This window comes from Lissotriton vulgaris, chromosome 1_1 (assembly GCF_964263255.1).
Source record: "Lissotriton vulgaris chromosome 1_1, aLisVul1.2, whole genome shotgun sequence".
NCBI classification, from domain to species: Eukaryota; Metazoa; Chordata; class Amphibia; order Caudata; family Salamandridae; genus Lissotriton; species Lissotriton vulgaris.
Window position 1 is genome coordinate 77,279,328 of NC_141685.1, and position 12,615 is coordinate 77,291,942.

Here is a 12,615-nt window from a genome sequence, read left to right on the forward strand (position 1 = left end):
AATTCTTCTTGCTTTCACATTGTATATAGCACATGTATTTCGGGACTAATTAGCTTTCAATGTTTTTTATGTGTTTCACCACAATGTATATACTTCTCAGAAATAATGATGTCTCAGGTTTATTATGCCAGTGTTAATGCACTATCATAACTCAGGCATCTGTCACACGTGACAGGAGCTTTCCTCTCCTTCTCTGGTAATCGGCACATTGCCTTGTGAGTCTTTCAACTCTGGCCCACAGCGCATGTCTTCAGTAACCTTTTCCTGCAGCCTCCGGTATTTAATTATCCTCCGAGCGGGGCTGCACTTGCAATTCGTTTGCTGCTGAGATACCGAAATGTGAGGACCCCTGTCTTCAGGTAATTAACCACGCAACTCGCGGCGTAATTGTAATGCTTTTACAGCCCGCTGCCTTTCCTTGCCAGCAAGACTAAGCTTTCGCAAATTTACTTCACAGACCGCTGATCGCCTTGAACCGTGATTAATACACGGACCACGACGGTGCCCCTACCTTTACAACTATGTCCAGGCTTCATTCCTGAATAACACTGAGGTATGTCTGATCAGCACTGTAACCGACGTATACGCTATCCTCAATGGCGGTCAAGGCATTTTCTCCCCATTTTTCCTCCTTAGTTAATTAATCTTCTTGATGGTTACTCCAAATGGAATTTACTAGTGAATACGACATGGCTTGATGAACTCATCCCTTGGCTTCTCACCACATGCGGAGGGTAAGCCTTACCTTTTTCAACCACGCGCACTGCTTCTTGATGCGCACCTTTACATACAGCAACGGACCTGACGCAAGCTTTTATTCCCATTAGGTGACTGATCCACCTTTATCTAGGTTGCCCCACACCACCCCAGTCCTGAAGAAGATCCGCACGGCCGAGGTTGTGAAATTCCCGTGTGCCCTAAGTCGGACCGAAATGTCAACGCTCTTGGATAGGCCTAGACTTACCCTTTTGTGTCCTCTATCATGCAAATTTTTAATATTATTCTGCAATTTTACATATGACTTAAATTGTGTACAAATACATGTGGAGCTAGGCTGCTTATGACGATGAATGACAACCGATCATAGTGTTTTTGAAAATAATATGCATCTCTTATTTTCTCCTATGTCACTGATTTCTTTCCTTCTTAACACTGAGCACTCCTCATCCTATGAGCACCTTCCCCCTTTTGGAGCAGCCTTTACTTAACCGGTAATTCTTGAATATTACCTGTCTCTTGAATACTACTTGAGTATTCACCAGAAAAACTAGTACATTAAATTACTTGGTGCACATATATTTTTTGGTCTGTTTTGTCTGTTTATCCTTATGTATAACTGAGTTTTTGAAATGTACAAGCAGATATAAACCAGGCTTTCCTGTAGTACCAGATGTCTGTATACCAGGCTGTGTTGGGAGTGCAAGCGCCCCAATTAGATGAGTATTTTAATAGACTGCCGATCCCCAGACTTAACCCCCTTCAGGGACATACACCAGATGAAACCCTGACCACTGAGGAAATTGGCTTCATGATTGACTAGATCACGAGCAACAAAACTCCTGGGATGCACGGGTAGAGCAACCCTCACTCCAAACCTACTCCAAATGTACCAACAGGCCCGGCAGGAGGGCACATTGCCGGGATCCCTATGGGAGGCTATGATATTGGTCCTGCCTAAGCCCAACAAGGACCACCTGGAGCTACGCTCCTACTGGCCACTGTACACCGACCACTAGATTCGCAGGAAGGTCCTTGCAAACAGGTTGCTCCCCTGCCTCTCTACATTGGCACCAAGACCAGAATGGTTTCGTACCTGGGAGAAAAATGTGTCTAAACCTATGACGCCTCTGCAGCTGATGGAAAAGAATCTTCAAGAATTTGCCTCCATAAACAGCACTCTCACTAGATATAGAGAAGGCCTTTGACACCCGGAGTAGTTTTATTTAATGAAAGTGCTGATGTGCATGAAACTAGGTGCAGAAATACAGCACTGGATAAATCGCTGGCCCGCATCCGGACAGGCAGAGATCTGAGTTTCTTTTGAAGCATGTGGCAAAGATGCCCGCTGTCGATTACTTTTGCCCTAGTCATGGACCTGTTCGCTGGCTTGTTTCGTTCACAGCACCCAGCAGTCGGTATACCAAGTGGGCCAAATTGGGAGGTCATTTCACTGTATGCTGATGATGCATTTGTGTACCTCAGGTACGTGTATGCGTATCTACTGCAGGTGATGGAGGTTCTAGATGATTTTGGTAGGGATTCTGGACTGAGGCTAAATTGGACAAAATCTAGCTTATATCCCATGCGAAAACTCACAACTTAGAACAGGAAGTGCTGCCCCAATTAGCACTGGGTTGGCACCTTGACATCTTCAGGTATTAAGCGGTGAACTTACCACACTGACGAAGAACTTATACAGGGCAACTTAGATGATGTTCAATGTTTGCATCTCCCTGTCGTTTTGGGGCTCCCTGCCACTATCAACCCATGGGTAGAGTGGAAGTTGCAAAAATGCTGTTAATACATTTATACTGCTTCTCTGCCCCTCTAGTTTACCTGCCCTGGCGCTTTTTCAGGAAATTGGACTCTGTTTCTGTTCTTACGGACTTAATATGGGGAGCGGACAACAAGAGAGTTGCGCTTCGCAAACTTTACTCTACCTTGGAACATGCTGGGTGGATGTACATTTAAAAGACTGAAGAACTACAAACTACTGTGTGACTTTGGAAGATGATTATTTCTCAATACAGCCCTTGTTTGTGATCTCCCTACAGTTCTCACATTTTCACCCGCACTAGAAGAAATGGGAGCCTGGAGTGTCTGATCACAGAAACTCATTTACATACAAAGAGGGGGGGGGTGAGAGCCTGTTCACAACGCACAGCACAACTTGTTTATGTAAAGGTTTGTACATTGCACAGGGATTGTGATACAGGTAACAGTGTGAGTGTTGTATGGCAGCAGCAAGCAGTCTTAGTTGCTGAGATATGAATCTGTGACGGGTGCATCTTTAGCTCTTTCAACTGTTTGAGAGAGGGTGGCAGTCTCAAATTCTTGGGGCATAGATACCAACAGCTTAACTCATAATCTTTACTTTTTGCATCTACAGTTGGTGCAGATGACACCTAAGAGAGTAACCTTAGTGTGCTTTCTGTAGTCAGCCTGCTTTGATTTTCCCAAACTTTGGTCAGCAAAGGTAAATGTGTCTTCTACCAAGTGTTCTTAGCATGCTTTTGGTAACGTGGCTTGAGCAGTATGACCTAAGACACGCTCAAAAGTAAAGAAAAACAGTGGAAGTCACAAATTTCAATAGTGTATTGAAAATAGTGAAGGAATTTTAGGATTCAAACCAAGTTTAGATCAAAAAGAATATTTAATAATTATTAAGAAGCAAAATCTAAAGGTGGGATGTGATTTAAGGATTACTAATTAGCAAAACCACTGTCAAAACCAAATAATAAGGTAAATGAATAAAAAAAAGCAGATCCACTGAATCAATCAGGAAGTCACCTACAAAATTGTAGCTGACTTTGGTAGCTATGCTCGAGAGGACAAAGATACGTTTAGTCTCTGGTGATGATTAACACTGGAATTTGAAGCAAGGTTTTTGGCTGAATCAGTGTCAGAAGGTGACGAGCTGCACAGAAGTGGCTTGAAGTGCAAAACTCACACAGAGTAGAGTTGGGCTAGCAAGTTGAACCTGAATCCACGGCCATCAAAATGCGGGAAACTTCGAGCAGTTACAACAGCTGCAAATTCTTCGGCGCTTCCAAGTTATGGAGATGGTTCAAGGTTGATGATAAGAGCCAAAGCATGGAACGTGGCAGGCCTGAGGCATGGTTAAAGGGATAGCAGGTTCTATTTGAAACAAAAAGAAGATGGAAAGAGGCCACTCGTGTGGATCTTTATAATACGAGGCTGTGTCCTTTTGGAACAGAAGTCATTAGGACTATTTAGGATGGGGCCAAGAATGGTTTGCATATGGCTGACCTTGTCTGTATTTACACAAAGACTGGAGAATAATGTGGCGGGATGGTGCCGAGATTAACTACCAGTCCATCCATCACCTTTAGTTTTTCTCAATGATCAGCCCTTACGTGGCACAGGCATGAGCAGACCTTGGCCCCTTAGAGACCTACGACAAAGGGACTCCTGCTGCAGCCCCCTGGTGAGGCTCATTAAGGCTGGAAACAGTTTGAGGTTACATGCATTCCAGACCCTTGGGGGCGTGGCCTCAAAGTTCAGGATCCAATGGACTTTGTGGGTCAGTCATTGCTAATAAACACTCAGGGAACAAAACACACTGAACGGAATGAGGCCACAAATAGTAAGAAAGGAATGAGGTTAATTCAAGCATTTCCATCCCACGCTGTGTTCTTTTCTGAGTAGACAGTTTGTTGGACAATCAAAGGAGTGGAGTCTTTGTGGCTGCTTCATGTAAATGTTTTGCGAGGCTGAAAGCTCCTCCTCGGGGTTTACAGTGAGCACCTTTTATTCTACCACATTGTCTTTCCTATGTGGTAAGGTTACATTTACAACTGAAGTTTTTGTCACATTGAGAGCACAGATCATTTTCTTTCACGTTGTGGGTTCTCTATTGTTGAATCAACCTGAATCTCTAGCAGACACTTCCCAGGCATTTAGAACAATGACAAGGTTTTCCAGGTAAGTTCTCGCAGGTTGAGTGAGACCAGATTTCCGGCTGAAACTTTTCCAGCATTCAGAGAGCTAAGACGGTTTTTCCCCAGTGTGAGTTCTCTCATGTGTAGTGAGAGTTGCTTTATGACTGAAGCTTTTCTGGCATTCAGAACACTGATACGGTTTATGCCCAGTGTGGGTTATTTCATGTACAGTAAGGCTGGATTTCCGACTGAAGCTTTTCGAGCATTCAGAGCACTGATAAGGTTTTTGTCCAATGTGAGTTCTTTCATGCACAGTAAGGTTGGATTTGCAACTGAATCCTTTCCAGCATTCAGAGCACCGATACGGTTTTTGTCCAGTGTGGGTTCTCTCATGTCTAGTGAGACTTTCTTTCAATCTGAAGCTTTTTTGGCATTCAGAGCACTGATACGGTTTGAGCCCCGTGTGGGTTCCTTCATGCACAGTAAGGTTGGATTTCCAACTGAATCCTTTCCGGCATTCAGAGCACCGATATAGTTTTTGTCTAGTGTGGGTTCTCTCATGTCTAGTGAGACTTTCTTTCAATCTGAAGCTTTTTTGGCATTCAGAGCACTGACACGGTTTGAGCCCAGTGTGGGTTCTTTCATGCTTAGTAAGGTTGGATTTCTGACTGAATCCTTTCCGGCATTGAGAGCACTGATAAGGTTTTTCCCAAGTATGAGTTCTCTCAGGGTGGGTGAGAGTTATTTTATGACTGAAGCTTTTCTGACATTCAGAACCCTGATACGGTTTGAGCCTAGTATGGATTCTCTGATGTACATTTAAACCTGATTTCTGATAGAAACCTTTTTGGCATTCAGAACACTGATACGGTTTATGCCCAGTGTGGGTCCTTTCATGTTTAGTAAGGTGGCCTTTTTGATTGAAGCTTTTACAGCATTCAGAGCACTGATACGGTGTATGCCCAGTATGGGTTCTTTCATGTACCGTAAGGCTGCTTTTCTGACTGAAGCTTTTACAGCATTCAGAGCACTGATACGGTTTATGCCCAGTGTGGGTTCTTTCATGTACAGTTAGAGTGGATTTGCTACTGAAGCTTTTACAGCATTCAGAACACTGATAAGGTTTTTGTCCAGTGTGGGTTCTTTCATGTAAAGTGAGATTGTGTTTGCTACTGAAGCTTTTACAGCATTCAGAGCACTGATAAGTTTTTTGTCCAGTGTGAGTTCTCTGATGTTTAATCAGACTACCACTAAAACTGAAGCTTTTTTGGCATGAGGAGCTGTGATATGGTTTTTGTCCAGTGTGGGTTCTTGCGTGTATAATAACACTAGATTTATGACTGAAGCTTTTCTGGCATTCTGGACACTGATAGGGGTTATGCTCAGTGTGGGTTCTTTCATGTACCGTAAGGTTATATTTGCGAGTGTAGCCTTTCTGGCATTCAGGACACTGATAGGGTTTTCGTCCAGAGCTAGTTTTCTCATGTTTAGTGAGGTGGGATTGATAACTACAGCTGTTCTCACATTCATTGCTCTTATTCGAGTGGTTTATTTCTCCAAGTTGGGTTTGTTCCTAGATACATGCCATCTTAAGACTGAATCTGATTTTGGATCGTGTACTTGTTTATGTTACAACTCAACATTAACTTCCTACCTCTAAAGGCACCGATCTAACTTGTCTTATTAACTTTCACTGAGGAGCCCCTTGTATTGATTAAGAGGCCTCTCATGGATTCATTTTCTCCAAGTTATGCCCGGGTAAATTCTCTCTAGTTTAATTAGTCTCATTTAGTGATTCTAGTTTATCACATTTGATTTAGGAGTTTTAAAAGCACTGATAAGGTCCTTGGGGTTTAGTGTTTGCCTGTTAGGTATGTTTGTTCATACAAGTAATGATAGATGATTAGGGCATGCCAGGGTGGTTTATGAATTATCAACAGCGTAACACTGGCCCCTTTTATACTTCTGTCAGTATATGCTTTTTTGCTAAGTGGCTAAGACAGGAACATGATCCACTTTGGAGGTACAGGACACTCTGAAACCACTCGGATCAACCCAAGAGTTGGTGGGGGAAAGCTTTGTATATTGGAAATGATAATCCAGCATCTTTGCTGTAACGACATCTTAGAAAGCGTATTTACATTGACTTCCTTTTAAACAATCTTTTTTCTCCTCTCGTCTCCAGGAGACATAGACAAAAGCTTGCGCTTGTAAACCGAGGATATTAGTATTTTTGACGGTTCTGTCAAATCACATCACATCTACGGATACTGATCTGTTGGGGAGGGTTTAGGTCTCCAAAGCATTTCTCATAAGCCATCAAACATAATTCACAGCTCTGAGTTTTCTCAAGTGCACTGGGTGGGGACCAATTGTGGCCAATGTTCTCCTCAATCTCAGTTACTGACACTTGGTAAATATTTATGATCATTTTACTTTCACATTCACCAGTTTCTTCCGCTCCAACATTCTCACCATTCCTGCCACATAGAAGGTGTTTCTTCTCTAGAGCTCGAGAATGTCTTTACTTTCCTTGAAGTATTCCTTTTCGTTGTATTTCACTAAATTTAAACCTTCTTTTTTGTCTTCATGCTTCTGTCACCTGTAGAAATGGGGTCAAAAATTGTAAATGAACACAAAGAAAAAATATTTGTGATCTTATACGTTGCACAAGGAAAGTATTAACAAAAACAAGATAGGAAATGAGTATGAGTGGTATTTCTGATAGTGGTGAAACAGAGACCTTGGGATCACTGGAAATCAAGGATGTGAGAGCAAAAGAAGTGAATATTTAAGAAAGAAACACAGATTCTCAGAAGCAGCCACACTATCAAATTGCAACTTCTGTGGCAACGGCTGGCGTCATAGTGTGATATTTGTAATACTTTTAATGAATTATTAGATGTTATTTACTCCCCTGCCAACCTTGACTGTTAATCAAATCCTTTTTCCAGTGATCTAGGAACCGACATTTTATTGAACAGCACAACAGTAAAGGAAACCAAAAAGGGTCAAGAAAAGAAATACACAAAACAGAGGAAAGAGAAAGAAGGCTATCTTCCACTTTTACCAAAGGGGTCCGGCACAGGAAACTCTGCGGCAGATGCTTGTAAACACATAAGTTACTTCTAAACACAGTGCCCCCAAGGTCAGCACCAGGAGCAGCTCCACCGGTCGCACCACCCTAAAGCAAGCCCACATGTACTGTGTCTTTTGCTTGTAGTAGACAAGTCAGAAAAGGGTAGGATGGGAGGAAGCAAAGAGATGAAAGTCAGATCCAGAGATGAAAGATGCCGAAAGAACAGACAGAGGGAGCAAACTTAGCCCAGGGGCATCAAGGCGCTCCGGATAGGGATCATGATCAGGGGTGTCCATAGATACAGGGATTACAGATTCGTATTGGTAAAGAGCCAGGTCTTCAAGGCCTTACGGAATGAGGAATACGTTTCCAGAATCGAAATTGAAAGAGGAAGGGAGTTCAATAGCCAGCGAAAAGGACCTCCCCCCATCTAGATTTCCTGAATCTAGGCACAGTCACCAAATTCTTGCTGGAAGATCTTAACTGCTTACCAGGGACATATCACCAAAACAGTTTTTTAATGCCTTCTGATCACATATTGTAAAAGACCTTGTGCACCAAACACAGGACTTTAAACTCAATTCTCTGACCCAAAGGAAGCCAATGAAGGCTCTTGATGGTAGCTGCAACAGAGTAGAATTTAAGAAAGCCCATTACCAGCCTGCCAGCAGCATTCTGCACAAGTTGGAGTCGGTGTAGGAGACTGTTCTATTTATTTGGGGGCCCAAGGAGAGGGAGGTATCAACTCTGATGCCTTGGTTTTTGGCACTGAGGCCAGGGCCAGGGCAAGATCCAAGCGCATCTGGCCACCAGGCCCTGGACCAAATCTCCTGATTGTCTCCGAAAAGTAAAATCTCAGTTTTATCCCCATTGAGTCTTAGATAGTTCTCTACCATCTATGCAGCTACCGCCTGCATGCAGCTTTTAAAATTTGCTGCTGAAGCTTCAACACTCTCAGTGATGCTAATCACGATTTGAGTGTCATCAGCATAGGATAACACTTCTAGGCCAAAAGATCTTACAACCCAGGCAAGCGGGGCTACATAAAGGTTAAAAGGGTTGGACTCAATGAGGATCCCTGGGGAACTCCGCAGAACAGCCGTTTAGGAGAAGAAAGGAATTCACCCATTGTAACTCTTGACGCCTGTTCCGTGAGGAAAGTTGTAAGCAAAATAAGGGCAGAACACTCAATCCCTATTTCCCGGAGCCTCCCAGCCAATCTAAGGGGAGAGATAGTATAGAAGGCTGCCGTTAGGTCCAGAAGGGTCAGTAAGGGGGTGTGACTTGTGTCGACCTGTTGTCGAATGTTGTTAAAAACAACGGTTAACGCCGTCTGGATAGGTGCTAAGATGGAGGTTCAGGTAGTTCGCCAAGATTTTAGCTGGGACGGGCAACAGGGAAATAGGCCGGTAGTTCTTTAGTTCCGCCGGATCTAGAGAGGGCTTCATTAAGAGAGGTTTAACCATGGCTGTTTTGCAGGCAGTGGGATACTGGCCAGAAGTAAAAACTTCGGGCTGGACTGTTCCCATGAGGCACAGGGTCAGACTGATTTGCATATGACCATGTCTGAACTGGGGTGGCAGAGTGGGCTAAAGAACGGTGATGGATCAAACCCAGATCTGTTGACTGAGTGTGAGTGTTTGATTGGTTCAGATGCTCCGTCCAGCACCACCCCCTTTTGTACCAGAAGTAATAACGGCATTAAGAACTACGGTCAAAGTAGGAACAATAGCCTCCATTCGTAGTTTCAGGATCTTCAGGGGACAGGCCTCCGTGGGGGAGCCAGATCTAATTCCCCTTAACATCCGCTCCATGTCTTTTTGAAGTATGGGGTGAAAGGCGCTCAATCATTAATCCTTTGGAGGAGCTACCAGAGAATCCGAAGGACCGTCTGCCTTTGACCCTCCGACATTCGATATCTCCAGGGAGGAATATATGTCCTTGATTTTTTCATACAAAAGCATGCCTTTTTATCACATAGTTCCTGGGAGACCTCGGTGTTGGCAGAAGCCGAGGGGGCTAGGAGGGAATTAATCACAGTGAAGAGTTCCCTCTGGGATTTGATGGATTCCGGCATCTTGGAATAGTAGATAACTTTTTCCTCATTAATAGCTAGCCTGTATTCCTTCAATCTGAGTTTATGCAGGTCCCTTTTGGCTGGGATAAGCTCACAGCGCCATATTTTTTCCTGCCGTCGGCATACCTGCCTAAGGTTTCTCAATCTTTCGGTGAACCAGGGTGCCGAAGGGCGTTTTCTGGCCACATAAAGCTCCTTAAGAGAGGCAAGAGAGTCCAGAGCCGCCAAGAGCCAGTTGGAAAAATCATCAAAGATTGAGTTAACATCCAGGTGGGTGAGACAGCAATAATTGCTAAGCTTAATTAGAAGACCCTCCTTATTTATGCGGCTACGGTTTCTCTTCATCTCCACCCTGTTTTTAAAATTAGGATCTGGGTGGGATTCTGCAATTCGCAGAAAAAATGGAATGGCATAATGATGAGACCAAGGGAGTGGGATAGGATCATTCACCTCTATCCTCGGATCGTTAGAAAAGATCCCGTCCAGAATGTGTCCCGCCGTATGAGAGGGGCTCCTCCCCAGCTGAGGAAGGCCGCAAGAGTCCATAGCTTCCAGGAAAACCTGCATTTCAGAGCAGAGTTTTCTCCAAATGGAAGTTAAAATCACCCAAAAGAGTGACATTGGATCTAGCCAAATAAGGCACAATCCGATTGCTGAAGTCCTGATTAAACATTCCTCTGGGTCCGGGAGGCCGGAAGGTGACCACTCCCACAAAACTATCAGTGGGTAGGATCTTAAAGGAGAAATATAGGGCCTGATAGGGATCTGAGGGAGTGGTGAGGGCCTCTGTGAAGCACGAGAAGGTGTCTTTATAAAGTACTCAAAACCCTCCCATCCTTCCTCCCTTATCAAGTCTGGACAGAGCATACCCTGAGGGGATGGCCTCCACCAGGTCAGGCCCTGAGCAATCTCTAGCCCAGGTTTCAGTAATAAATACCCAATCAGGCCTACGGAAGGAGACAAAATCATTAAATTCTGCCCTATGTTTAATCAGAGATCAGGCGCTCAGGAGATACCCTGAAAAGGACTGTTTCATAGGTAAGGGTAGGGCTGACACGTCCCCTTGGGTTTTTTAGCTACCGCAAATGGAATGACTGTCTTACACTCATAAAGCCCAATGCTCACAGTTCATCGACCTGCAGTGCACATCCTTCTGTCATTGAAACTCCAAGAGCTGTCCTCTTGCGTAAACAAGGGGTTTATCAGGATCTACAATAAAAAGGCCAGCGTCCCTGGCGCAAGGCGTAAACTTGGCACAGACAGGCGTGTCTTTGGCGCGCCTGCTGCGTGCGTTTGCAGCGCGTCCGGCCTGGCATTCAGATTAAATAGCTGGGCCAGTCAGAAACAACTAGAGCACTGCCCATCGATCTGGGACAGGAAGTGGAGTAGAGAAGCAACACTGAAACACTCACTTCCTTCCACACAATTGGCGAGCCGTGGTGGACCGGGGAAGGAGCAAAAGACCCTCACAAGCCCCCCACCCCCCTGAGATGAAGAAAAAAAGCAGAAGAGCGCCTAATATTTTTAAAATATTGCCCCATTAGAACACACAAAATGATTCAATAACATTTTTAAATCACAGTCACTTGCTAAACTCAGTAGCTGCGCAACAGCATGGCACCTCTAATCAGGGTGAACCATCATCACGTGGTGTAGAGGAGGAGACAAATGTGATAATAGTTAAGGAACTGCTAGGCAAAACTGACCTAAAAAGGAACTGGACCTGCACTACAACCCCCAACATGTTCCAGGAGGAATGTGGCTCCATCAGGTGATTATCAGAAGTTTGATAACAACAAGAATAGTGCACAGAGGGAGTAATAGAGTTATAGGAATCCTTACCTGACAATTATTTTCTTTGTTCCCCCAAGGGTGGCAGCCACGCTGCACTTCCTGTCATCCCAGAATACCTTGAAAGGAAGTAAAGAAATAATTTTGCATCAGACGGCAATCACACTTCATCACATTTTACAAATAACCGTCCTGGATTTACAAAACAACCGAGCACAGGGAGAACCAGAGTCTGACTTCAGCCTCCTTTAACAGCTATTGCTGTGAATGTTCCACAATTAACCACCGTGGTCCCGCATGCGGCTCTTAACTGTTAACATTCACAGCAACAGCTTTGAAACAAAGGTTTCAGAGCACCAGAGGTGTTTCAACCCCCTCGGTCTCTGGGACACCGTTGTTTTATTAATTAACACATTCTGCCCTCATGGGGCAAACAGTGTAAAGACCTTATAGTCAGCCGTAGCAGGTAATACTGCCCATTGAAGGACCGCTCCCTTGGTAAAGGCCCTTGCCTTTAGAGCTACAACAAGCTTCAAAGCTATATTAAAGGTTTCAAATAATTACTGAAGGCATAAACATGGTTACTCAGTCACAGAAATAATTTTCATAATATTTGCAGGAGAATCACATAATGGTAACCTCTAAAGTATATCAAAAGCCAGAATCAGAAATAACTCTCGATGTAAAGTCAATGACAGAGCACCACAACAAATGTGTGCTTAGAAATAAGAAAACGTTTTTCTATAATATCAAATAGCAAACTGACATAGAATCTGCTTAGTTAAAAATCAAGGAAAAGTTCTTAAGTACAAAATCAGTAAGAGGACTGACATGTAATCTGCCTTTAGGAAAAGGGTAAAGTAAGACAATTGCAGCAAGTATCCCAAAACAGTAATTTTATACTTTTTTTAGACATAGAGAAAACATTATTTACATGTTTCATGATGAGGTAAAAATGACAGCAAACAATGAATATTCATGAAAACATGGCGCAACAAAATGTAATTTCATAAACCACACCTACAAAATGAATAATGAATTGTGAC

General features: G+C 43.7%; 1 protein-coding gene across 1 annotated transcript; it reads right to left on the minus strand.

The window, feature by feature from the left end:
- Window positions 1–4,180: 4,180 nt before the first annotated feature.
- Window positions 4,181–7,100, minus strand: LOC147737399 (uncharacterized). The gene is made up of 2 exons (XM_086923868.1): window positions 7,059–7,100; window positions 4,181–6,195 (listed from the first exon to the last, which is right to left on the minus strand). Exons 1-2 carry the CDS (start codon window positions 7,098–7,100, stop codon window positions 4,729–4,731), a joined length of 1,509 nt encoding a protein of 502 aa, XP_086779994.1. The 3' UTR covers window positions 4,181–4,728.
- Between the last annotated feature and the right edge of the window lie 5,515 nt (window positions 7,101–12,615).

Coding starts and splice junctions, on each gene's coding strand:
- LOC147737399 (XM_086923868.1), bottom strand. CDS start 7,100: ATGGTGAGAATGTTGGAGCGGAAGAAACTGGTGAATGTGAAA. Junction 6,196..7,058: donor AGAAACTGGTGAATGTGAAA/GTAAAATGATCA, acceptor GCATGTATCTAG/GAACAAACCCAACTTGGAGA.